The following is a 27,951-nucleotide window of genomic DNA, read 5'->3' as shown; positions in this document are numbered from 1 at the left end:
GTTAAACATCTGACTCTTGATCTTAGCTCAGATCTGGAATCAGGGTCATTGAGTTCAGGCCCTGTGTTGGGCTCTGCGCTGGGTGTGAAAAAGTGTTAAGTTCTATTTAAACTATTATTTTCTGCCCCCAAACTCTTCACTTAAAGGGCTTAAGTAATCATTCACCCATTATAATGACACTTAGAAGAAAAAGAAAACATGGATTTTTTGTGTGTTTCTTACATAGCATTGTCTCAAATATATATGTATATATATACGATTTGTGATTTCATCTTTGGGCTTTGACTTTGAGGTTTCATTGGGTAGATAAGGAAAATGTCCAGTAGTTAATGATAAAAACCAGTCAGGCTTATAGATGTCTGTTTTGCAGATAAAATTTAAGAGACATTATTGTTTGGGCTATAGTTTAAGTTAGGGGAGTGCATGAATTCACTTATGGAGACTATACAGAAGAGAATTAGGGCAGAACCTTAGGAATTAATGATGTTTTGTGATAGGAAAGGAGCAAAAAAGACTGCAAAGGAAGTTTAGAACAATAGAGGCAAACCAAGAATAAAATCAGAGAAAGAAAGATGTCCAAGAAATAGTAAGGTTTTGATACCAAAGCCAGAACCTGCCCCACACACACACACACATACACACCTACAGGCCAATATCCCTAATGAACACAGATGCAAAAATCCCCAACAAAATATCAGCAAAACACATTCAACAGACGTTAAAAGGATCATTCACCATGATGAAGTGTCATTTATTCTGGAGATGCAAGAATGTTTCAATATTTGCAAATCAATCAGCAAAACAAAGAATAAAAAATCATAATTATCTCAGTAAATACAGAAGAAGCATTTGACAAAATCAACATCCATTCATGATGAAAACTCTCAACAAAGTGTGTTTAGAGGAAACATACCTCAACGTAATAAGGCTATATGAAAAACCCACAGCTAACATCATAACCATAGGGAAAAAGCCTGAGAGCTTTTCCTCTAAGATCAGGAACAAGATAAGAATGTCCACTCTCACCACTTTTATTCAACATAGTACTGGAAATTGTCGCCACAGCAATCAGTTAAGAAAAAGAAATAAAAAACATTCATATTGGTAAGGAAAAAGATAAACTGTCATTATTTGTAGATGGCATGATACCATATATAGAAAGCCCTAAGGGCTCCACCAGAAAACTCTGGAAATAGTGAATTTAGTAAAGTTTCAGGATACGAAATTAATACCCAGAATTCGGTAGCACTTCTATATACTAATAACAAAGTAGCAGAAGGAGAAATTAAGAAAACAATTCCATTTACTCTTGCACTAAAAAGAATAAAATACCTAGGATTAAACTTAACCAAGGAAGTAAAAGACCCATACTTTGAAAACTATAAAGCAATGATGAAATAAATTTAAGATGACACAAATAGATAAAAAGATATTTTGTATTCATTGATTGGAATCATTAATACTGTTAAAATGTCTATATTGCCCAAAACAGTCTACAGATTCAATACAACCCCTATCAAAACCCAACAACGTTTTTCACAGAACTAGAACAAATAATACTAAAATTTGTGTGGAACTCCAAAAGACCCTGAATAACCAAAGCAATCTTAAGAAAGAAGAACAAAGGTGAAGGAATCACAATTTCAGATTTTTAAAAAGCTGTAATAATCAAAACAGTATGGTACAGGCAAAAAAATAGACACATCAGTGGAACAGGATGGAAAGCACAGAAATAAACCCACACTTATACGGTCAATTAATATATGACAAAGAAGTTAGGAATATACCAAGAATATACCAAGTTAGTTACATTCTAACACCATACACAAAAATAAACTCAAAATGGATTAAAGGTATAAATGTGAGACCTGAAATCATAAAAATCTTAGAACAGAACACAGGCCATAATGTTTTTGGTATTAACTGTAGCAACTACAGTTGTAGTTGTAGATATATCTCTTAAGGCAAGAGAAATGAAAGCAAAAATAAACTATTGTTATTACATAAAAATTAAAACTGTACAAGAAAGGAAACCAATAAAATGAGAAGGCAGCCTACTGAATGGGAGAAGATATTTGCAAATAATATATCCAATAAGGATTAATATCCAAAATATATCAAGAACTTCTACAACTCAACACCAAAAAACAATCCAATTAAAAAATGGGCGGAGTACCCGAATAGACCTTTTTTCACAGAAGATGTACAGATGATTAGTAGACACATGGAAAGACACTCAATATCACTAATCCCAGGGAAGTGCAAGTCAAAACCACAATGAGATATCACCCCTACACCTGTCAGAATGGCTACAATAAAAAAGACAAGAAATAACAGGGTTGGCAAGGATGTGGAGAAAAAGGAAGTCTCGTGCACTGTTGGTGGGACTGTACTTTGGAAAACAGTGGAAAACAGTATGGAGGTTCTTCAAAAACTTAAAAGTATAATTACCATGTGATCTAATAATTCCACTACTGGGTATTTACTGAAAGACAATGAAAACACTAATTAGAGAAGATATATGCATCCCCTGTATTTATTGCAGCATTATACATAGTAGATATAGAAGCAACCTAACTCTTCATTGAGAAATGAACAGATAGAGAAGATATATATACACAATGGAATATTGCGCAGCCATAAAAAAAAGGATGAGATCTTGCCATTTTCAACAACATGGATAGACCTAGAAGGTATTATGCTAAGTGAAATAAGTCAGTCAGAGAAAGACACAGTGAAATATCATATGATTTCACTCATATGTGAAATTTAAAAAACAAAGCAAATGAATAAACAAACACATAGCAGAATCAGACCTATAAATATAGAGAACAAACTGATCGTTGCCTGAGGGAAGGCCAAAGTGGATGAAGGGAAGTGGGAAGTACAGGCTTCTAGTTATTGAATGAGTAAGTCATGGGAATAAAAGGTACAGCAAAGGGAATTAGGTCAATGATATTGTAAGAACATTGTATGGCGACAGATGATAGCTGCACATGTGGTGAGCACAGCCTAGCGTATAGAGATGGTAAATCACTATGTTGTACATCTGAAACTAATGTAGTATTGTGTGTCAACCATACTCAAATAAAAATAGTTTTTTTAACTTTAGCCATATAAGATGTTGCAGGTGATCTTTGCTAGAGCCATTTCAGTGAAGTGGTAGGAGAGGTCTGAAGAGTGAAGGAGCTGAAGAAATGGAAAGACAAAAGGAGACAAGAGATTTCTAAATTCCTCTGGAGAACCAGAAATGCCACATGGCTACATATTTTACTGTCAATCCTGTTTGGTATTACACTTCTTCCTTCAATGAGTCAATTAAGGTTCAAATGACATGGTTACTCAAGGTCACATGGAATGCTAGTATCGGCATTGCGTTTTCAAATATCCAATGATTCATCCACTGTCATCAGAAATTTCCAGAATATAGCAGAACGTTCGTAATTTTCTTACTATGAGTTACTGTCATTCCATTTATGTTAATCATTGTCACCATTGTTCTTTTCAGTTCTTTGACTATCTTGGAATTTAGTTCAAAATGTTTGCTGTAAGAATGGGATTAGCAACTGATTCTTAAAAGGCACTGTTTTAACTCAGGCAACAACAGATGTTGGCAATGATGCGGAGAAAGAGGATCTCTTTTGCATTGTTGGTGGGAATGCTAGCTGGTGCAGCCACTCTGGAAAACAGTATGGAAGTTCCTCAAAAAACTAAACATAGAACTACCGTTAACAACTCAGGCAACAACAGATGTTGGCGAGGATGCCGAAAAAGACAATCTCTTTTGCATTGTTGTTGGCAATGCAAGCTGGTGCAGCCACTCTGGAAAACAGTATGAAGGTTCCTCAAAAAACTAAAAATAGAACTACCCTATGACTTAGCAATTGCACTACTAGGCATTTATCCACGGGATACAGGTGTGCTGTTTCAAAGGGACACATGCACCCCCATGTTTATAACAGCACTATCAACAATAGTCAAAGTATGGTAAGAGCCCAAATGTCCATCGATGGATGAGTGGATAAAGAAGATGTGGTGTGTATATATGTGTGTGTGTCTGTGTGTATATATATATATATATATATATATATATATATATATATATAATGGAGTATTACTCAGCAATCAAAAGGAATGAAACTGCCATTTGCAGCTACGTGGATGGAACTGGAGGGTATTATGCTAAGTGAAATTAGTCAGTCAGAGAAAGACAAAAATCATATGACTTCACTCGTATGAAGACTTTATGAGACAAAACAGATAAACATAAAGGAAGGGAAGCAAAAATAATATAAAAACAGGGAGGGGGACAAAACAGAAGAGACTCATAAATATGGAGAACAAACTGAGGGTTAATGGAGGGGTTACGGGAGGGGGGATGGGCTAAATGGGTAAGGGGCACTAAGGAATCTACTCCTGAAATCATTGTTGTACTATATGCTAATTTGGATGTAAGTTTTAAAAAATAAAAAATAAAATATATATATAATAAATAAAAGGCACTGTTTTATTATTACATGTTTTGATAATATTTTTTGTAACCTGTGTTCAATTAGATACTCTTGTTCAAGCCAATAAATGGATTAGTAAAATTTTGGCATCTATGACAATCTACTATTTTGCTGATTTTCTTCTTTTTGTTAAAATCCTTCTAGTCCCAAAATAATACTAGATCAGTAACAAGAAACTAAGACAAGACTAAGGTCATAAGACTTCTGCACTCTAGATGTAATTTTTTTAAGAGCTTCATACTTACTTGAACCCCAACCCCGGATTTCTTATAGCTGTGGACTAGTTTATTTCTGCTCCCAGGCTCTGCCTCATTGCATGATTGTGTTTCATATTTTCTTTACACTTTCAGTTAATTTTTGCAAGTAGTTTAAAACAAATAATTTCAGAAACTTTTATGTTTACTTGTGTGTAAAAGAAATTAAGATACTGAGGATATTTATAATAGACTTGATGTCTTTAAAGTAGAAGAATACTATATTTCTCCCGGTGAATAAACCAGGGAGCTCTATAATTAATCATTTTTGATATAATGTTTTTATTGTGAATTAATTTAGTTAAATGTGATTTTTAAAGTATTTTAATTCACTTGCATCAGAACAAGTGGGTCTCCTATAAGATTGTAAAGATATACTGTGGATAATCTTGAAAGAAAATTATTCAACCACCACTCATAAATGAACACAAAAAAGGCAGCTTAGGGCATTCATTTAATCACATCTTAAAATGAAGGGATTTAATTACTCTTGGGAAAATGATGGACAGGCAGGCAAGGAAGTGGATACTTTAAGATTATGTTCAGCTCTTAAGTGCAGTGACAACATAACCTTTGTTTTTAGTCTTTATCTAATAATATCATTTGCAACTTCTTAAAAACAGCTAGTTTTTCATTTCAGCAATGTTATTTTTTTTCTTATGAAAATAACCTCTATTACAGAATTTTAAAAGTTGTTTTATTCTTGACCTAGCCTCTTGTTTTAAATCACAAGGAATTATAATTTTAGAATTAAGAATATTTAGTGAGTTTTGAGCCCTTCGTAGAATTTGCCTGTGAAATTTATCATTTAAATTAGAAAATAATTATCTTTACCATTTTAAAATCAAATATTAATCAGAATATAGTAATTTATTTCAGAACCAGACACATGAGAAACTAAGAAGTCTGTGAGTTTTATACCTTATTACTATTGAATATATAAAATATTAAATTAGCTATCTGTATGTCATCGTATGTGGTAAAATCATAACATATATAATAGAAATGCATGTGTATATTCATATAAAGGGACAGATTTGATCTTTCATTATTAACTGCAAGAATTAGTAGTGTTTGCTATAGTTCAGTTTGCTTTCTGTCATGCCATTAGGGTTTTTATATATTAGCAGAAGTCCAAACAGAGAATTTTGAAATGTATTGTTCTTTATATAATTAGAATAAAAGAGTGGTTCTTTATTAATTTTTTAAAGGCCAGTTCTAGGTTTGAAATGCATGAGAGTCTTATTTTATTTTTTAAGTATACCTAAGCAATTGACACCAGGGGTTTCCAGAAATGAGTTATTTGATCTTTAACACCAGTCTGTGGAACAGATTTGATAATAAATATCTCATTACTTTTGAGGTTTGTATATTGTACATGTGTAGCTTGGTAACTGAGTACTATAAAAAGATCAGAATTAACTGGATTTTGTATATCTGTCATTCCTGCCGTGCCAAAAATCTGTGGAGTAGTTTGTAATTGCCATTGTTTGGGTTATTACGATAAACAGAACTGATAAGGCTTATGCTATTTCCTTGTGAGCTGCGCCCACTTTACATCACTCTGTTGAATTAAAATTGCATGCACATATCTTCACTTATCAGTTTTATTTATCTGTCAGAAAGAGAAAAAGGAAGTATGCTTCCACTATATAAAACCTTATAACAAGCAGATCAGAAATTATAATCATTATTTTAAGATTCTAGTGCAAATGAATGACTGTATGTATGTTTCTATTATCTATCATTTAAAATCTATTCCTATAGGAAAATGCTGTTATTTTTTCCAAGTGGCCTTCATCATATTTTGTCAAAGCTTATCATTTTAATTGGATTACCAAAGGTACAAATGCAAATCTGCAGAATACAGCATGCTTTTTTCTCTCCTTTGTCAAATATGTGTAATTTTTTCTTAGAGCTGCTTCTACAGTGGGACTATTTGCTTGACTATGTTTATAGCTAGAAAATAGAAGTAGATTGTCTGAAATGCTTTCATTTTCTCCCATGGAAAAGTCCTCCATACTATTTCTGCTCTGCAGGCTTCTCACCTATGAAATTCCCAACTCATTAGTGGTCACATCAGGTGAACTTTTAAGTTTTTAGACACCTGTGATGAGTAAATCCATGCATACGCTGGTCCTTCCTTGAGAAATCCTGTAACGTCTAACAATTGTGTGTCATCACCACCATATATACCCACTCCCAATTCCCATTCTGGTGTACTGGGAAATGACTTTCACTTCAAGAATTTGCAGTGTTGCACATCTTTCACATTTGTCCTTCATGTTAATTTGATGAGGGTTATTTCAGTGATTCTGTGAATTTCCTGTTTGAATGTTGTACCCAATGGAATCTTCCTGTATGCAGGGGAATTCTGTGTTCTTTTGAACTATCATTCAGTTTTTATAAATATATTGTCCTCAAAAAAAGGTATAGATGAAGTATTATTTTAAAATCTGTCTCATACAGTTAAATCTTCAGCAATTGTTTTCATTTTCCAGTGATGGAAAATCATTATTCCTAGACAAAGAACCTTGAGTGCTGTCCTTGAACTATCGGTCCTGCCAGTATTACCTTTGAATTTTAAGGGACTTTGTGTTTTCAGTATTGACTGGTCTTTGTTTTCCTGCAAAACAATTTATAGTTCATTTTCAGATAACTATACATATGGTATTTGTATTTTAATTAAAAAGACTGTTGTTATGTCTGATTCTTATAAGCAGAAATTCATTATAAGGACACTTCTCATTTCCTTGAAATGTTCCCTTTCTTTTTTTCCAGGGTTCTTAAATTGCAAAAGCCAGTTAAATTATGTGCTTTGGGGAGTTAATTTTGGGCACCATATGTCTCTAAAAATGATTTAATTTTATCTAAAGCATGTTTGTAATGATATTTATGTTATGTAAAACACAGAGACAATATAAGGAATTTTTTTAAGAAAAAACACACTAGTCTACTACTGTTTCGACATAGAACATGCAATGTGTGTATAAGCTTACAAAAAATTTTATTTTGATTAATGTATTTTTAATATCTGGTCTCTATTGTTGCCTTTCAAATTTTGCCTTAGCAGGAGCATGTGGGTGGCTCAGTCAAGTCAGTTAAGTGTCTGACTCTTGAGTTTGGCCCAGGTCATGATCTCATGGTTCATGAGTTCGAGCCCCACATCAGGCTCTGCGCTGACAGTGTGGAGCCTGCTTGAGATTCTCTCTCTTTCCCTCTCTCTCTTTTCCTCCCCCACTTGTGCTTTCTCTCTAAACAAACAAACAAACAAACAAATCAGTAAAACTTTAAAACTTTGACTTAGCAAAGCATCTTTATGAAATCAATATGACTAATAAAAAATGTTAACTGCAATTATTCTTATTTGAGACCTGATGTTATGATTTGAGAATGTTAGAAAAGTTAAGTCACAAAAAAAGGATTAGTTTTAATCTAAGGACTAAGTTGAAGGTTTATAAACAACTTTCTCCAAAGTTCTATTCATTATTTTACATATTTTTATGTTTTTTTCCAATGGATATGCCACCAATCCTCCCCTGATTCTAGCAAATTCAAACTGTCATGTACCTAGGCCACATGTGTATATCTTCCATTTAGTATGAAATAAGTTACAATGTTACTGTTCAACAGCTGTTTTAATTATGTAAGCAAGATGTGAGGAAATGCCAACATTTTTAGGCAATTTAAGAAGCAACTAGAAGTAGTAATTAATTCCTTATTGATTTAAAGTCTTTTAATATTTTGGATAGCTCTTTCATTATAGGTAAGATCATGCTTTGTGGATACATAATAAAAATTTTGTACAAAAAAGCCTTTTTTATGTTTTAGCAGATGGTCAAATATAATAGGATTTTTTAAACTAGATTATAGTAAATTCTCTAACAGGGAATAATCCTGAAGGACAAAATATACAGGATGTCTTTTTGAAGACATGTAAGCTTAACCTACAGTTTTTTTTTAATGAAACAACTAAACATATGGTAAATTACAGAGTTACATGTAAGTTTTATGATAAATTTCCATGTACCTCTCACAGCTCTGTAAATTCTGACATTTGCCATATTTGCTTTGGATGTTTACACCAGTATAAATACACTTAAAACCCTCTGCCTGCCTAAACACTAGGTGCTTATCAATTTCATCCATATTTTTATTAATTGTAATTTTAACTATTTAATTTTATTAATTATAATTAATTTAAAATGTAAATGATCAGTTTTCATTTTTTAAGTTTATTTATTTTGAGGGGCACCTTGGTGGCTCAGCCAGTTAAGTGTCCAACTTTGGGTCAGATCATGATCTCATGGTTTGTGGGTTCGAGGCTTGCATTGGGCTCTGTGCTGAAGCTCGGAGCCTGGAGCCTGCTTTGGATTCTCTGTCTCCCTCTTCTTTTGTCCGCACCACACCCCCCACCCCCCACCTCACGCTCTTTCTCTCAAAAATAAATAAACATTAAAAAAAAATTTGAGAGACAGAGACAGAAAGAGTGGGGGAGGGGCAGAGAGGGAGACATAGAATCTCAAACAAGTTCCGCATGGTCAGCATGGAGCCTGAAGGAGGCTTGAACTGCTGAAACTGTGAGATCATGACCTGAGCCTAAACCAAGAGTCGCATGCTTAACCAACTGAGCCACCCAGGCAACCCTAGTTTTCATTTTTTACATTTAAATGTTATACTGTACACATTACTTGTGATATTACTGTATTTATTTTAAATTCTAGGCTTTAGGATATGAACATATTACAATGTTTGCTTGTTTGTTATTACTCAAGTGTAGACAATTAGATTGTTTCCACATTTTCACTATTGCAAGCAATGCTGTAAATGAACATTATTTTATATGTTTCCTTGGGAACATGTTATGACTCTTTCAAGAGCAGTACCTCTGACTTTCACATGCATTAGATACCTGGAAGTCTTGTTGAAATACCAGTTGTTGGGCTCCAGAGTTTCTGAGTCAGTAGGTCTGAATAACTATATTTCTAACAAGTTCTGTTGTGATATTGATCCTGCTGATCTTGAGAATTGCTGGTCTAGAATATGGAATATAATTACTGGATCAAAGGTGAGCTACATCTCCAACTTTAATACATAACGTCAAATTGCTCTCCAAAGTCATTGTGTCAAATTATACACAAATTTGGACAGTGTATGAGAGCTTAGTTTTTTCCACATTGTACCAAGAATGATATGGACAGTTTTGTGTAATAATTGCCAATCAGATGAGTGTAAATGGTATTTATTTGTGCTCTACCATTGACGTTGAACATGTTTTCAAATGTTTACAGACAAAATAGCTTTCCTTTTCTATGAATTGCCTATTTGTAGTATTTGGCCATTTTTCTGGTATATTATGTGTGTTTTTCCTTGTCAATTTATAGGGGCTCTTTCTACTTTAAAAAAATCAATCCTTGCTAGCTGTGAGTGTTGTTAATATCTTCTCTAAACCACTGGTTCATTTTGTTACTCTGTTTAAATTTAAATTAAAAAAAATTTGGTATGATTAAATGTTTCAGTTCTTTCCATTAGAATTTATTATATCAGTATTTTGTTTAAAACTGCTTCCCCTTCTAAAGATCAGTTGAAGTTTAATTTTTTCTCATTTTAGTCTACCTTGCTTTTATGTTAGTGTTTATTGTAAGTTAAGGATCTAATTTTATTTTACATACTTGTTTAGAGAAAACCAATTATGCCATCTTTTTCTCCACTGATTTAAATGTGGGGTGCCTGGGTGGCTCAGTCGGTTAAGCATCCTACTTTGCTAAGATAATTTTTTTCATTGTTGATTGGTTTTGTTCTGTGTTTATTCATATCAACTTCTTTTGGGGATGATTATCTTTTCTTTGATGTGTTGATGTATTACACGAAAATATTTGCTGATAATGAACCATTTTTAAATTTCTGGAACTATTAAATTATAGTTCCTTTATGCTGTCTGCAATTAATGAGCTCCATAGATGGCACAAACTACATTCTATCAATCAATAAGTATTTATTAGTCACCCTCTTATTACTAATAAATCATTTTCAGTTTCAGTCTTAAGCCAAACAGTAAATTAGGCGATCACTTTTCCTTTCCATTCAGAAAATATAGATAGTAAATTATTTTCTTCTTAGGCAAAGAGAGAAGAGAGAGAGTTAAAAATCTATCATTAACTATTGCTGCAATAAGTTGTCCCCAAATTTAGCAGCTTAAGCCAATAAACATTTATTTTCTCACAAAGTTTCCGAGAGACCAGAACCAGGAGCAGCTTAGATGGGTGATTTTGGCTCATGGCCTCCTACAAGCTCTCAGTCAAGTTGTTGGTCAGGATGGGAGTCGTCTGAATAGATTGGAGAATCTGCTTTCAAGATCACCCACAAGGGGCTGTTTGCAAAAAGAGGCTTCAGTTCCTCCCCATGTGGGTCTTTCATAGAGCTGCTTATACAACATGAGAGTTGGCTAGCCCAGATCAAAAGATCTGAGAGAATTAGAGAGAGAGAGAAAATCTAAGACAGAAACCTTGGTGTGTGTGTGTGTGTGTGTGTGTGTGCATCCTATCTTCTGCCATATTCTGTTCTTTAGAAGAGAGAAGCTATATCCAGCCTACACTCAAAGGGAGAAAGAGGAGTGTATTCTGCTTTCATAATTTGAAGGCCTATTTTTAAAATCACACCTACAAACACTGTTTTTCTCTGACAGTAAATATCAAATATTATTCACCTCTATATGGCCCCATTCTTCACAACGTGTCACAATTGTCCCCTTTGGGTTAGGATAAGAGGGCTTTATTTTTGTTTCCTCCATAACGTAAGCCAGACAACTGCATACTCCAACCTGGCCATGGAAAATAACCAAAAAAGTGATGCTTTGAAATTTCTAATTTCAATGCTGAGAATATGAGAATGGTGTAAGGCAGTATTTTGGTGCTGATTTGTTTATGGCTGGGCCTAATGTTTTTGAAACCTTTGACTGGAATATCAAATAGTTTATATTATTCTTAAAATATTATAATTTTCACATGTATAACAGCAATAAAATAATATAAATCTAAATCTATGTAATTAGAAGGTTTATGTGTTGTTATATATATATATATATATATATATATATATATATATATATATTATATTTAGTATTAAGGCCAGATTTATGTGATCTATAGGAGTTGCTAGTTTTCATGAATTTATATAAGTCATCAAATAACTTGGGTTAAAAGCAGAATCCATATAATTTTGTATAACATAGGAAAATGGAGAATCTTTCATTCTTGCAAGTGACAACTTTAATTTACTCTATTTTACTATCAGAGAATATCAAGCTTTAAATTTAATAAATATCATAGAAGACTAATAAAATTTAATCAGAAAGAATTTTTACCAAATGTATAAATGTATATTGTATACAAATGGACATTGTATGCAATGCTGACATTGACACCAGCTCTTTGTATCTGAAATACCACGTCAATGTGGACATTGATTTTTTTTTTCATTCTGAATAGCTACATAGTGATCATTATCTCAAAAGAAATATCAATGAATTCTGTCTTTGGGCTTCCTTCAGCAAAGAACTCACAAAGCAAGTACTGGAGCCCAACTTACCAAATCTACTACAAATTCAAACTGTCCACAAACCATTGTTAGAAAACTACATTCCTAAAAATGAACTATTGGAACCTTATCACGATCAAAAGCTTCTGCACTGCAAAGGAAACAATCAACAAAACTAAAAGGCAACTGACAGAATGAGAGAAGATATTTGCAAAGGACATATCGGATAACAGGCTAGTATCTAAAATCTATAAAGAACTCATCAAACTGCACACCTGAAAAACAAATAATCCAGTGAAGAAATGGGCAGAAGACATGAATAGACACTTTTCCAAAGAAGACATCCAGGTGGTCGACAGACACATGAAGAGATGCTCAACGTCACTCCTCATCAGGGAAATAATCAAGTCAAAACTGCAGTGAGATATCACCTCATGCCAGTCAGAGTGGCTAAAATGAACAAATCAGGAGACTATAGATGCTGGTGAGGATGTGGAGAAACGGGAACCCTCTGGCACTGCTGGTGGGAATGCAAACTGGTGCAGCCGCTCTGGAAAACAGTGAGAAGGTTCCTCAAAAAATTAAAAATAGAACTACCCTATGGCCCAGCAATAGCACTGCTAGGAATCTACCCAAAGGATACAGCAGTGCTGATGCATAGGGGCACTTATATCCCAAGGTTTATAGCAGCACTTTCAACAATAGCCAAACTATGGAAAGCACCTAAATGTCCATCAAGTGATGAATGGGTAAAGAAGATGTGGTTTATATATACAATGGAATAGTACTTGGTAATGAGAAAGAATGAAATCTAGCCATTTGCAGAATAGAAACCCATTTGACAATAAATTATATTTAAAATAAATAAATAAGCTGGGGATAAAAAAAGAAAGAAAACTACATTCCTTTTTGCCATTTAAACTTTTTTTTTCAAGTTAATTTTTTATTTTGAGAGAGAGAGAGAGAGAGAAAGCACCTGTGTGCCAGCATGGGAGGGGCAGAGAGAGAGAATTACAAGCAGGCTCCATGCTGTCAGCGCAGAGCCCAATGTGGGGCTCAATCCCACAAACCATGAGATCATGACCTGAGCTGAAATCAAGAGTCAGACTCGAAACTGACTGAGCCACCCAGGCGCCCCCTTTTTTGCCATTTTAAATGTCTCAGAGTACACACCAACTGTTCCCTGACTCAGCTTTCCTGATGCCATTGAATATCCTTTCTCTTTGTATACAAAACTGAGGGCACTGAAGTTGAGTATCTTTTTTTTCAAAATGACTCTTTTCCTGTTCCAGTGTGCTCCTTCTGAGTTTGCTATGAGAATATATACATTCTTTTCCAAAATTTTTGTAGTATGCACTTGGGGCTAAGCAGCAGCCTAGTTACTCTGTCAATGGTTCTAAATTCCATTCTTCTAAGTGCATGGCAAGTCCTTACTGTGCCGTTGCTATAACCCCTTCCAGTGTGTCTGTGTCCCTTACCATTTTGTTTGTTTGTTTGTTTGTTTCTCTACCACTTCCTCTCTCATTCCACTTCATCTTCCCTAAAATATGAAGGAGAAGGAAGGAATGTAATCATATCAGGAATAAATGATTACATTTCAAGGATATAATCATTGAAGACTTTCATTACAGAAAGAAGGTTAATTGAAGGTGGAGATGTCAGAAACCATTCCAGTTCCTTTGGGTTTCCAACCTCAGTTGTGTCTACCCAAAGTACTTTTCCACTCACAACTTACTTCTCTCTCTTTCATTTTCCTTTTACCTATTTTTGTGTCTCTTATGTTTACTTTATTTTTCTCTTCTCTCATTAACTGGTAAGTTCGTGAGAAAGTCTTTCTTCTTTGCTTCACCACTAAAATTTTACCAGTTCATTTTATTGAGTTAATTTCAATATTTATTGAGTGATAACTCTCTACTGACATCTTACAAGTGGGCTTTCATCATAACCATTTTCTTAAAATAGTTGTCAGCATAGTCAAGTCTTATATTAAATCAAGTGTCATTTCCAGCATCTTAAATATTTCTCCATATATATTATTGTTGATCATCTCATTTTCTTTAGTGTGGATATGTGTGTGTATATATGTGACGATTACTGGATGCTGATTCTCTCTTTGTAAGAATTCCTTCAGTTTTTATTCTGTCCCAGTTCTTTTTTCAGAGGCCTATTAGCTATAAATTAAAAACAAACAAACAAACAAACAAAAACACTCTTGAGATATTACTCTTTCTTAGTTGATACTTAAGGAATTCTCAGATTAAGTAGTTTAGCATTTGTATATGGACTAATTTAAGACCTTTGTGGCTACCTCAAGCCAAAATTCAGAAAACTGAATAAAATAGATTTAATGTATACAGCTGTTCTCTTCATTTACGATGTGGATATGGGAAACATTACCATTCCGTTCACTTTGGTTAATGAGTTCCCACTTGTAAAATCTTTCACATGTTGAGAGCTCCCACTTGTAAAAAAAATTACCTTCGGTTTGAAGAATTCCTCTAAAATCTATCTTCCTCTTATTTGCCTTTTGTCATATTTGCAGATACCATAGTAATGGTAATCCACAGACTAAAGTGTCTTTAATGTCTTAGTGAGTACATTAAGATATAGCATACGCTGCCCCAATGGCTGTCAGAGTTGGCAGAAAAATTATTTTAATATTATATTAAAATTATTAAATATTACAGAAAACCATTTAATATTGACAGACTTTCTCTTCAAAAAGTGATGTTAATCTTTAATTCAATAGCATAAATTATGTGAAATGCCCTTAATGTAATTCCAGGAGTAATGTATTTCGGCACTTAACAAGCTGAAAATTCTATAGTTTTCAAGGTTATGTTTTCTTCACAAGTTGATCAGTTAACAAAGAATAGTGGTTTTTTTATTCTGTGGACCTGCATAAATACCTGTGTGTTGCTTAATACAGTGCATAATGAAGGTAATGATTATAGCCAATTCACATGCAACACCATGTGATTATGTTAAAAATTGTTTTTAAGTAAACTGTTTTATTGAAATATGCTTCCAGAAGAGTTCACAAGCCCTCCATGCACAGTCTGATGAAATTTTGCAAGCATCCCTAACATGTAACCAGTATGCAGATCAATAAATAAAACATAAAATAACCATAATTTGTGACATGTTTTATTCTGTCATGAAGAAATGTTTGATACGAAATTTGTGGTGTTTATTTTTTCACCCTGAAAAATACACTAAAAAGAAATCAACATAAACAATTATCCACATAACCAAAAAAAAAAGAGGTTTCAATGACAATATATTAAAGTGTTTTTAATATGGTTTTTATCATTTATTTTTATGAACTTTATTTCTTTGAAAATAACCTTATTGTAGCAATTCTATGTAGTGTGGTTATGTTAACTGTTGAGGGACAAATGTTCATTGTCTTGGTAAAACTTCTACTGTGTTAGTTGTTGTTGTTTGGTTTTATATTAAACTTCCAAAAAGTATAGGATGCCTCATAGGAGAAATCTTTTCCTGTGTAAATTCTGTGTTGTATTAAACGTGTCACCTCTAACCACTGTGTCCACTGTACTTTAGTGCAGTGAGATGTTTCCATGCCACATAGTCAGAGGGAGGCAGATTAATAGGGAGTTCTAGCTGGAAATTTCTTCCCTGTTATTGTTCTCCCTCAGCAGTTGATGGCTAAGTTAATTCTCTTTAGTTTTGTCATGCTCTACAGCACACATTGCCAAGCAATGGTGAGCTTTATGAGGAAAAAAAAGAAGCAATGGTGTCCATCAAAGTCCTAAAGTTGCATTTTTAAACTTTGGCCCGACCTGATGTGCCATTCAAAAAAGCTTCAAAAGATTATTTTTTTAAAGAAAGGTTCAATATGTCCCGAGGCTATCGGTTTTGAGTTAAACTGGGTGAAGTAGAAATATTTTACTCATCAGCTTTGCAGTCACAGAGTTTGCCTCAGCTAGAACAAAACTGCTGAGGCATTTAGAGAAAATTAACCCCCCATCCTGGCGGCCAGATGTGACTGGTTTCTGATGAATGCACATGAGTGGGCTGAAAAATCAGGAGACTGTGAAATTCCTGTCAGGTCCGTACAGTGCAGAATGGGCTATTGACTGCTTTCTATATTTCCCTCCATCATTCTTCTTGAACACTGCCATTAATTTCCTCTCCTACTCTGACTTGTGTTTTTGCCCCCTCCCTCTTCCCTTTAGCTCTGTCAGCTGCAAAGAAGGATACACAAGGTGTGGCAGAATCACTTCAAACTGGTGGTCCTCTGCGGCCAGATGAGGCTGGCCAAGTTCCAGACAGACTCTCAAGAGAGTATTCAGAAAATATTAGCTGTGCAGGTAGGTGATTGCAGGGAAGTAGGAAAGATCATTCTGATCTAGATTGAAAAGCAAATGATGGGTAGTGTGATGAAGCATTAAAACCATATCCCATCAGAGTTTTATAAATTTTTAACCTCTTTAATAAACTGGAATTGCATGAAGGATGAATTCAGTAAGTTAGCATATATACCATGCATACTTTGGGGGAAAAGGGAGATTGAGCTTATTTTTCACAAACCTCAAAACAGATTTTTTATAAATATATTTGGTGTAAATATATATTTTCAAATCTTCAGGCTTTGCAGATGCCATTCAGCTGTTTAAGAGATACCGTCAACAATTGCCTTGTGTTGCTTTTGTGTGAAACCTCCTTCAGTGAAAAGGACACTTATGTTTATTTTATTTAACTGTTTGCTTTCCCCTTCCATTTTGAAAGAGGCCCGTCCTCTTCAGATTTGGAGATAACTGTCTTTGAAAAATAAGCAATTTGGGATTAGAATGTAACAATGGTTCCAGATACATGTGAGATTTGACTGTTTGTCTCTGTAGAAATTTTAGTGGATCACTTGTCTTTATTTCAAGACTCTGATCTGTTTAGAAGCCCCTATTAACTATGTGAAGGCTATTACTGGAAAATTAAATTTTTAATTCATATTTTACTATTTGAAATGTCATAATATGCATAAAAAGTGAGTTCCCAAAGGAAAACAAACACCGCCTTGTTCTAGTAAAAGAAAAAAAAAAAGTATCTATTCTATAAAATAAAATGTACACACTCTTTAAAACCACAATTTTCATAAACTTGCAGCATAAACAATGCATGCTGAACCTAAACACACCAAGCCTTTTTCTAAATATTTTAATTGTGTGTGCATTTCATGATTCTTTTGCCACAATTGAAGAATTTTGCATAACACTTCCAAAGCTGGTGGCTTTTTTTTTTTTCTTCTTCATTTTTACTGGTGGCTATTGGTATTTTGCTATTTTCCTCTGAGGATGTGTGTGTGTGTGTGTGTGTATCCCATTCAAAGTACATATATAAGGTGGATATAGACTCTATTTGCATACATATACTGTATATAAGGATTCCACTGATAATGGATTATAACAAAAATTTAAATAATAGAAATTTAGAGTTTTGAAAGGTAGAGCTTAAACGTGTAGGTTGAATAGATATTCATATACAAACTTGAGTATAAATTACAATTGCAGTATTTCTGAAGACAGTAGCATGTGTTTTTTCTCCTTAAAAGTCTGTTGACAGTACATTAAAAATTATGGAGTGACTGATCTGTGATTCCCTTTTAAATATTCAAAGGTAATTTTGCATGTTCTAATTATTATTTTAGGAAAATCTCATACTACTGCCTAAATGTAAACATTCTTAAAAATCTTACAAATGGTAAACCCTCATTGTGAATTAGGATGTATTTTGAAATATTGAAAATGTCAGTAGAAACTTTCTGAATATTGGTAAAGTGAACTCTCAAATCATAACCTATAATACTCCTTACTCTAAGTTTTTATTAAAATTAACCCATACATTTTTTTTTTTTACTAAACTTGATTTTAAGTTACTTATTTTGATGGTTGTTATACAACAGTGGAAATTAAAGGTTAGAAATGATAGGTTGGTATCAGTAGGACAACTCAACTATTCTGCATTTAGAGAGACAGTGGCAAGGCTGGATTGTATATGGGGAACCTGAGGAACATAACTTAGTGGATTCTTATCTGAGGGAGATGCCTTTAATTTAGAATATTTCAACCTTGGCCCTTAATAGGAATATAAAAAATAAAATTTTCAGAATCTTGCCATAAAACTATAGAAACATGGGCAATCCTCTGAAAAACTCAAGTCCTAAACCGTCAACATGGTACACAATGACCTTCATGACCCAACCCCTGCTAACTTCCGCAGCTTCATCCCTCTCCACATTAGTTCCTTAGAGTCTATTTCAGCCACTTCAAAATTTCTCTAGTGTGAAACCTCTTGACTCCTTCTTCCTTTCCTGTGCCTAATGTCTTACCTCTTTCTGCAGTACTCTTTACTGTACCTGTTAATGAACACCTGATTCAAATCAACATCTCATCTACAAAATCCTTTCTGAGCACTTCCCCCACCTTCTTCTTCTTTGACCTCTTACTGTATTCTGTACATATCACCAAACCACAGTTTATTCCTACTGCTGTGCTTTTCTTCCTAGAAGATTCTAAGCTCCTTTAGAGCTTTACACCATCAGTGAAATTAGTTCAATTCTTGCTCAGTTGTTTTTTAGTGTGTATGATAGCAAGCCATTGAGGTTTTCTGAAAGTATCCCATGGCTATCTTGTTTTCACTCATTATATCAAAAATCTTTAAATTGGAACATGATAGAGTGATTTAATATGTTTGTAGAGTGAGTCTGCTGGTGTCAGTCTCTACGGTTTGAGTCAACATGGCTAAAATTGCTTAACAAACTAGAGGCTATTGCCCTCTGTTTTCATATGATTTAGTAGCATGTCAATACTAGGAAACCTAACATTTTATATTTCGAAGATAGTATTAAAATGATGCCATAAGATATTAGTAAATTATTTGATGAGAAAATCATCTGATGAATCTTTTGAAAAGTAAACTATATATAACTGATATTGAGCAAAAGCAATTCAAAATAGTGATGCATAAAAAAGAAACTTTGTTTCACCCTTGGGCTTGGAACAATTACTTGCAGGACTATCAGAAAAAAAAAAAAGCATAATTGGTAAATCTGTAGATGGCAGAAAACCAGGTGGGCCAGATAAGCTTTTGAATAACAGTGATCAAGCAGAAACCAGTAAGATGAACTATAACTGAAATAAAGAATTTGTGTATTTGACATCAAAGCCATTTATTAAGTATATATAAATATTTATACATACATATATATATGGATTTTAGTTGACTGCAATTTTAATATGATCCAAAGTGAGCTATTACAGTCTTAAGACCAATGCCATGTTCCAACTCTGACAAGCATATGAGACTTATTGAATCTGATAGTGTAGGGCATATTTTATAGTCCTAACCTCATATCTAAGCCCATTTAAAGTACTATTATTGCATTATTTTTCTCTTTTTACTTTTGATTTATTTAATATAGCGATATTTAATACCTCTTTGGTATCTCATTTGGAAAAAAGACTGGAGATTAACTCATTATTTAAATGAGAATATGATGTGGCAACAGAATGTTCATGTGATCTTAGACTTCATAGGCACAAATGTTTTGTCTTGTTAAAGGAGATGATAGTTCCATTGCCTTTTTCCAAAAGTTGAGTATATCTGCAGTATTTTATACAGGTTTGGGAATTACAGTTTAAGGGCCATATTGATACACTAGAGAGCAGCGATCTAATAAAAATCAGGGAGAAGGAAAAATATACAAATTTAGAATGTTTAATTATAAAAGGAAAAGACCTTAGAAAGACAAACATCTAAAGGATTAAGTGAACATTGGCACATATATATTTTGTTGACCTCCAGAGGGCAGTACTTGGACCCATAGTGGAAGAGGTTGGATGGTGAGTTTGGGCTCAAGAGCAATACACTCTTCAGAAGTATTTTTGTCCAAGCATGCACTGCTGGTGCTCCAGCAAAAGCAGTGCAGTGATTGAGGGAGAGCAAACTGGCCAAGAGTCAGCCCAGAGAGCACCTCCTCAGGCTGTACTCCTGGAATGTTCACCTGACTTTCTTGCACAAACCTTTGTGTGTGGTCTGTATCCCTTCACCCACTAGAACGAGCCTTCTCCATTGAAAAGTATGTCTGGTTTGTTCATCTTTATCCTCTTAGCACCAACAATAGTTCTTGAAACATAATGACTCAAAATATTTGTTGAGTGAGTTGATTATTATGTGGTTTATTATGTGGTGAAGTGGTTTATTAAGATTCAATGTGATAACCTTAAAGGTTCTTTCAAGCTTTAGGTGCCTAGAACTCTGTATAGTAATAAACAAAAGCATTCTCTGGGTACTTTGCCAAGAATTTTGATGACACAGAAGTAAGGTGTTTAATCATTTCAGACATGTGCATGTGCATGTGCATGGACACACACAAACAAAATACATATAGGGACAGACCAATTTCTTATTTTTGGAAGAGAACTTTGCAAATTTTAAAAATCCAGAAAAAAAATAACAGGATAAACATCTAAATTCACTTGGTTAGAGGTTGGGAAGATGGTGGAGCGGGAGTACCCCTAAGTTCGCCTTTTCCCACACAGACAACTAGATAACACTCACATCAGCTTGAATAACTCAGAAAATGACCTGAAGTCTGGCAGAAAAAAACTCCACAACTAAAATTAGGGAAGAGGCCACACTGAAGAAGGTAGGAGGGGTGAAGACGAGGTTTGGGAGTAAAACAGACCAGACCGTGGCTGCCAGCAGTGGGGAGGGTGCGGAGAAGGCCGAAACACAGACTATCACACCAGACAGCCCTCAAGGGAAAAGGAAACCCCATAATTGGCTTTGAAAGCAAGAGGGACCAAATCTCATGAGTTTTTACAGTTACCAGGACTTAAAACCTGGGATTTTAAAAATCAGGGGGCTCAGCTCTGTGAGAGCCTGGAGGCCATTAGGAAGGGGAGTCCCCATCCTTAAGGAGACAATCCCACAGAAGCCAGTAGAGATACAGCATGGAAGCAGCGGTTTGGAAAATACCAGGGACATACAGAAGGGAGAGTTATTTACTCATTTTAGAGCATGACCAGAGAGGCAATGATCAAGGGGAGACCTCTCCAGCAAGAAAGAAGCTAGAAGGTGCTATTTACCTCTCCTGCCCCCAATAATAAGCACAGGGCCACCTGTGGGGACCAGCATGACACCTACACTTGGCACTTGCTAACTAATTAGCTTACACCAAGCCCCATCCCCGCACTTCTGTGGATTCACCTTTCCAGTCACTCTTGCCTCAGTCCCAGCCTTGCAGGCCCCCTCCCCCAGAAGACCAGCACAAATCCCACCAATACATCATCTCCCAACTTGACCATTTTGTGGAACCTCAATTGAGGCAGCCACAGTAGCAGTGGCAGCAGCAGTGGATCTCATTTCATAAGCAGACTAGCACATGCTTTTTAAAAATGCGCCCTACCTGGCCAGGGACCCAACATTGCACACAACAGCAAAGAGAATCTGTAAATGGCTAGACTGAAGGAAAAAGTGGCTAGGACACAACAGCAGGGCACATGCAACTCACATAGGAGACCCAAAGTGCCAGGTCCTAGGGAACAAGGGACATTGCACTACAGGACTCTATAGGCTGTCTTCTTCATAAAGCCATTACATTCAAGAGCAGGAGATGTAGCTGACTTTCCAAACACAAAGAAACAGACACGGAGAGAAAGGCCAAATAAAGAGACAAAGGAGTATGTCGCAAATGAAAGGACAATACAAAACCACATCAAGAGAACAAAGCAAAATGGAGGTAAGTAATATGCCAGATAGAGAATATAAAATAATGATCATAAAGATATTCACTGGACTTGAGAAAGAGTGGAGGACATTAGTGAGACCCTTAACAAAGAGATTTCAAAAAAAAAATTAGAGGTGAAGAACACAACAAAAGAAATTAAAAATATACTTGATGGAATAAATTGCAGGCTAGAGTAAGCAGGGGAACAAATTAATGACCTGGAAGACAGAGGAATGGAAAGTAATCAAGCTGAGCAAATGAGAGAAAAAAGAATTATGCAAAATAAGAATAGACTTAGGGAACTTCATGACTCCATTAAGTGTTAACAACATTCACATTATAGGAATCTAGAAGAAGACAGAGAAAGGGGGCAGAAAATGTATGGGTTAAATAATAGGTGAAAACAGGGGAAGAAAACAGATATCCAAATCCAAAAGGCACAGAGATCCCCCAATAGAATCAACCAAGGAGATCCATACCAAGACACATGGTAATTAAAATGGCAAAAAAGTAGTGATAAAAAAATTTTAAAACAGCAAGAAAAAAGCAGTTATAACAAAGGAAACCCCATAAGGCTATCAGCAGATTTTTCAGCAGAAACTTTGCAGGCCAGAAGGGAGTGCCATGATTTTTTCAAATTGCTAAAAAGGAAAATCTGCAGCCAAGAATACTCTATCCAGTAAGGCAACCATTCAGAAGAGAAGGAGAGACAGAGTTTCTAACACAAACAAAAACTAAAGTTGTTATAACCACTAAACCAGCCCTACAAGAAATATTAAAGAGGACTCTTTGAATGGAAAGGAAAGTCCATAAGTAAGAGGATAAAAAGTTGAATGCACAGAAGCATTAAAAATAAGTGTATCTGTAAAAAATCAGTCAAGGAATTCACAAATAAAAGGATGTAAAATATGACACCATATGCCTAAAACGTTGGGGGGGGGGGCAGTAAAGAATGAGTTCAAACTTAAGCACCCATCTTAATATAACCACTTAATATAGAGTGCTATATACAGTAGATGTTACATACAAACTTAATGGTAATCACAAATCAAAAACCAGTAATAGATATGCAGAGAAGACAGTGGAATCCAAGTATATCACTAAAGAAGGCCAACAAACCATGAAAGAGAGCAAGAGAAGAAAAGATCAGAGGAAAACCACAAAAACAACCAAAAAACAAGTAACAAAGTGGCAATAAAAACAAATCTATCAGTAGTTTCTTTGAATGTAAATGGCCTAAATGCTCCAATCAAAAGACATAGGGTGACAGAGTGGATAAAAAAAAAACAAGACCCCTCTATATACTGCCCCAAGAGACTCATTTCAGACCTAAAGACACATGCAGATTGAAACTGAGGGGATGGAAAAACATTAATCATGCAAATGCGTCAAAAGAAAGCTGGGAGTAGCAATACTTATATCAGACTAAATTTTAAAACAAAGAGTGTAATAAGAGACAAAGAAGGGCACTGTATAATAATAAAAGGGAAAATCCAACAAGATGATATAACAATCGTAAATTTTTATGCACCCAGTATGAAGGCACCCAAATATATAAGACAGTTAATAACAAACATAAAGGAACAAATCAATAGTAATACAATAATAGTAGGGGACTTTAACACCTCACTTATACCAACAGACAGATCATCCAAACAGAAAAATCAGCAAGGAAACAGTAGCTTTGAATGGCACACTGAACCAGATGGACTTAACAGATATATTCAGAAGATTCCATTCTAAAACAGCAGAATACGCATTCTTTTCAAGTGCCTATTGGAACATTCTCCAGAATAGACCATATATTAGGCCACAAAACAACTCTAAGCAAATTCAAAAAGATCTAAGTCATACCATGTATCTTTCGGACCACAGCACTATGAAACTAGAAATCACAGGAAAACAAACTTGAAAAGAACACCTATATGTGAAGGCTATATAACTTGCTACTGAACAATGAATGGATCAATCAAGAAATTAAAGAAAAAATTAAAAATTACATGGGTGGGGGGGTGGTGCCACTTGGGTGGCTCAGGCGGTTGGGCATCTGATTTCAGCTCAGGTCATGATCTCACAGTTCACAAGTTTGAGCCCTGCATCGGGCTCTGTGCTGACAGCTCAGAGCCTGAAGCCTGCTTCAGATTCTGTGTCTCCCTCTCTCTGCCCCTCCCTGCGCTCTCTCTCTCTCTCTCAAAAATAAATAAGACATTAAAAAATTTAAAATTACATGGAAACAAATGAAAATGAAAACATAACTGTTCAAAATCTTTGGAGTTTTTGCAGCAAAAATAGTTCTAAGAGGGAAGTTCACGCAATATAGGGCTACCTCAAGAAACAAGAAAAATATCAAACAAACAACATAAACTTACATCTAAAGGAGCTAGAAAAAGAAAAACAAAGAAAACCTAAGACCAGCAGAAGGAAGGAATAATAAAGATTAAAGCAGAAATAAATTATATAGAAACAAAAAGCAATAGAAATCAGCAGTGAAATCAGGATGCTGGTTCTTTTAAAAGATCAACAAAATTGATGAAGCCCTAACCAGACTCCTCAAAAAAGGAGAGAAAGAAAGAGATGATTCAAATAAGCAACATCACAAGTGAAAGAGGGGAAATAACAGCCAATATCACAGAAATACAAACAATTGTAAGAGAATACTATGAAAAATTATGTGCCAACAAATTGGACAACTTAGAAGAAATGGATAAATTCCTAGAAGCATATAACCTACCAAAACTGAATTAGGAAGAAATAGAAAATAGCAATGAAATAGAACCAGTAATCAAAAAATTCCCAAAAACCAAAAGTTCAGGACCAGATGGCTCCACAGGCAAATTCTACCAAACAATTAAAGAAGAGTTAATACTTATTTTTCCCAAACTATTCCAAAAATCACAAGATGGAGAACTTTCAGATGTATTCTATGGATTCTGTGAGGCCAGTATTACCCACAGCCAGATAAAGACTCCGCGTGCATGTGCGCACACACACACACACACACACAAATGGAAAAACATTCCATGCTCATGGATTAAAAGAACAAATATTGTTAAAATGTCTATACTGCCCAAAGCAATCTACATATTTAATGTAATCCCTATCAAAATACCACCAACATTTCTCACAGAACTAGAACAAGCAATCCTAAAATTTGTATGGAACCACAAAAGACCCCGAATTGCCAAAGCAATCTTAAAAGAGAAAAAAACTGGAGGCATCGTAATTTCAGTCCTCAAGTTGTATTACAAAGCTACAGTGATCAAAAGTGTATGGTACTGGCACAAAAATAGACACATAGATCAATAGAACAGAATAGAAACCCAGGGGAAAAAATAATTATATGGTCAAAGGAGAAAAGAATATCCAATAGGAAAAAGACAGCCTCTTCAAGTGTTGTTGGGAGAACTGGACAGCTACATGAAAAAGAATGAAACTGGAGCACGTTCTTACACCATTCACACAAAAATATACTCAAAATGGATTAAAGGCTTAAGACCTGAAACCGTAAAAATTCCAGAAGTGAGCACAAGCAGTAAGGTCTCTGACATCAGCCATAGCAACATTTTTCTAGATGCGTCTCCTGAGGCAAGGGAAACAAAAGCAAAAATAAGCTATTGAGACTATTACATCAAAATAAAAAGCTTCTGCACAGCAAAGAAACAATAAAAGTAAAAGGCAACCTATTTAATGGAAGGAGATATTTGTAAATGACATATGCGATGGGCTAGTATGCAAAATATATAAAGACATGATATAACTCAACACCCAAAAAACAAATAATCCAATTTAAAAATGGGTAGAAGACATGAGCAGACATTTCTCCAAAGAAGACATACAGATGGCCAACAGACACATCAAAATATACTCAACATTGGGGCATCTGGGTGGCTCGTCGGTTAAGTGTCCGATTCTTGATTTCTTCTCAGGTCATGAGCTCACAGTTTCATGATTTTGAGACCCGTATCGGGCTCTGTGCTGGCAGTGCAGAGTCTGCTTGGGATTCTTTCGCTCTCTCTGCCCCTCCCCCACTCGCGCTGTCTCTGTCAATAAATAAACAAATAAATAAATAAATCCTTAAATAAAAAAGATGCTCAACATCACTCATCATCAGGGAAATGCAAATCTAAACTACAATGAGATATCACCTTACACCTGTCAGGATGGCTAAAATCAAAAAGACAAGAAACAACAAGTGTTGGTGAGGATGCAGAGAAAAAAATAACTCTCTGACACTGTTGGTGGGAATGCAAACTGGTGCGACCACTGTGAAAAACAGCATGGAGGTTACTCAAAAATTAAAAATAGAACTACCCTACAACCCAGTAATCACACTACTGGTTATTTACCCCCAAAATGCAAAAATGTTAATTCAAAGAGATACATGCACTCCTATGTTTATTGAAGAATTTTTACAATAGACAAACTATGGAAACAGCCCAGGTATTCATGGTGATGGAGATTAAAGAGTACACTTACCAGGATGAGCACTAATGTATAGAATTGTTGAACCACTATATTATACACCTAAAACTAATATAACACTCTATGTTAACTATACTGGAATTAAAATTAACAACTTAATTTAAAAAACTCAAATCACTTAACACTGTGATATAGGAGAAAATCACTGAGCCTGTGTTATCTTTTTAAAGACAAAAGAAATTATAGAAACTTGGACTTTTAAAATATATACATTTAGAGACATTATGAGTGAGGAATAACATTAAATTACTGTGTCTTACTGGTTAACTTTAGATAGTAGTAGAAAAGGTATTCAAATATATTTTCCAGTGATTTAAGACTATCCATTAGAAGTCAAGAAATAAAATTTGTAACTCCCAAACAACTAGAGAAAAAAAATACCATAACATATTGAAAAATTCAAAATGCCGGAAGGAGGACAGAATTAATATAAAAATGTACACAGTAACTCCAAACACATTGGTAATCATAACTACAAATGGGTTTTTTTTGCACCATTTAAAGTTACAGATTTAGAGATTGGTCTTAAAGCAAATCCCATCTCATATAGAAGAGATGCACCTCAGACAAGTAACTATCAAATGAATAGAATCGACAAAAAGAAAAAGGAATTCTAATTTTGTTAGGAAATCATAATTTCAAAGAGAGAGACTTTGAGGCAAAAAGGATTAAAACACTCACATGTGGATATTTCATGTTTATAACATATAACTTATTAAGACAATTCAATCATGACCTTAATGCACATGACAGCATAACTTCAGAACATACAAAGCAAAAACTGATTGAAATCCAGAGAAAAATGTAAAAATTTATAAATGCAATGGGAAATATTAGCACATTGTCTTCAAATTTTTTTGAAATACAGACACACCTCATTTTATCACACTTCACTTTATTGCACTTTGCAGATAATTATGTTTTCTGCGAATTGAAGGTTTGTGGCAACACAGCATCAAGCAAGTTGATCGGCACTGTTTTCCAGCAGCTTTTGCTCACTTTGTGTCTCTGTGTCACATTCTGATAATTCTCGCAATATTTCAGACTTTTTCATTACAGTTATACTTGTTATGTTGATCTGTGATTACCATTATATATTATACTATTATATTTATTACCATTGTATATTATACTATTATTACCATTATATATTATATATTATAATATAATATATTATATTACCATTATATATTATACTATTATAATTTTTTGCGGGTGCTACAAAAAATACATATATGTGCATATGGATAGAATATGAACTTAATCAATAAATATTGTGTGTGTCCTGACTGCTCCACTGACTGGCTGTTACCCTCTCTCTCTCCCTCTCGTCAGGCCTCCCTATTCCCTGAGACACAATAATATTGAAATTAGGCCAATTAATAATGCTATAATGCCTCTAAGTGTTCAGTTGGAAAAA

General features: G+C 34.6%; 1 protein-coding gene across 9 annotated transcripts in view; it reads left to right on the top strand.

Annotated features, from left to right (window-relative positions):
* The window catches only part of CCDC178 (coiled-coil domain containing 178), a 463,104-nt gene that overhangs the window by 369,467 nt on the left and 65,686 nt on the right, over positions 1 to 27,951 (top strand). For 6 of the 9 annotated variants that reach the window (XM_042962666.1, XM_042962667.1, XM_042962669.1 and 3 more), the window contains exons 20-21: positions 16,501 to 16,635; positions 16,914 to 17,271. In XM_042962666.1, the coding sequence (XP_042818600.1) occupies positions 16,501 to 16,635; positions 16,914 to 17,024 (246 nt within the window). In that variant the 3' untranslated portion in view covers positions 17,025 to 17,271. Of the gene's footprint in view, positions 1 to 16,500; positions 16,636 to 16,913; positions 17,272 to 27,951 lie in introns of those variants that run through there. The other 3 variants (XM_042962674.1, XM_042962673.1, XM_042962675.1) reach the window with 1 other exon arrangement.

The sequence above is a fragment of the Panthera tigris genome, chromosome D3 (genome assembly GCF_018350195.1).
Source record: "Panthera tigris isolate Pti1 chromosome D3, P.tigris_Pti1_mat1.1, whole genome shotgun sequence".
Classification (NCBI taxonomy): Eukaryota; Metazoa; Chordata; class Mammalia; order Carnivora; family Felidae; genus Panthera; species Panthera tigris.
Note: the sequence above shows the minus strand (reverse complement) of the source record. Positions and strands in the feature narration are given on the sequence as shown.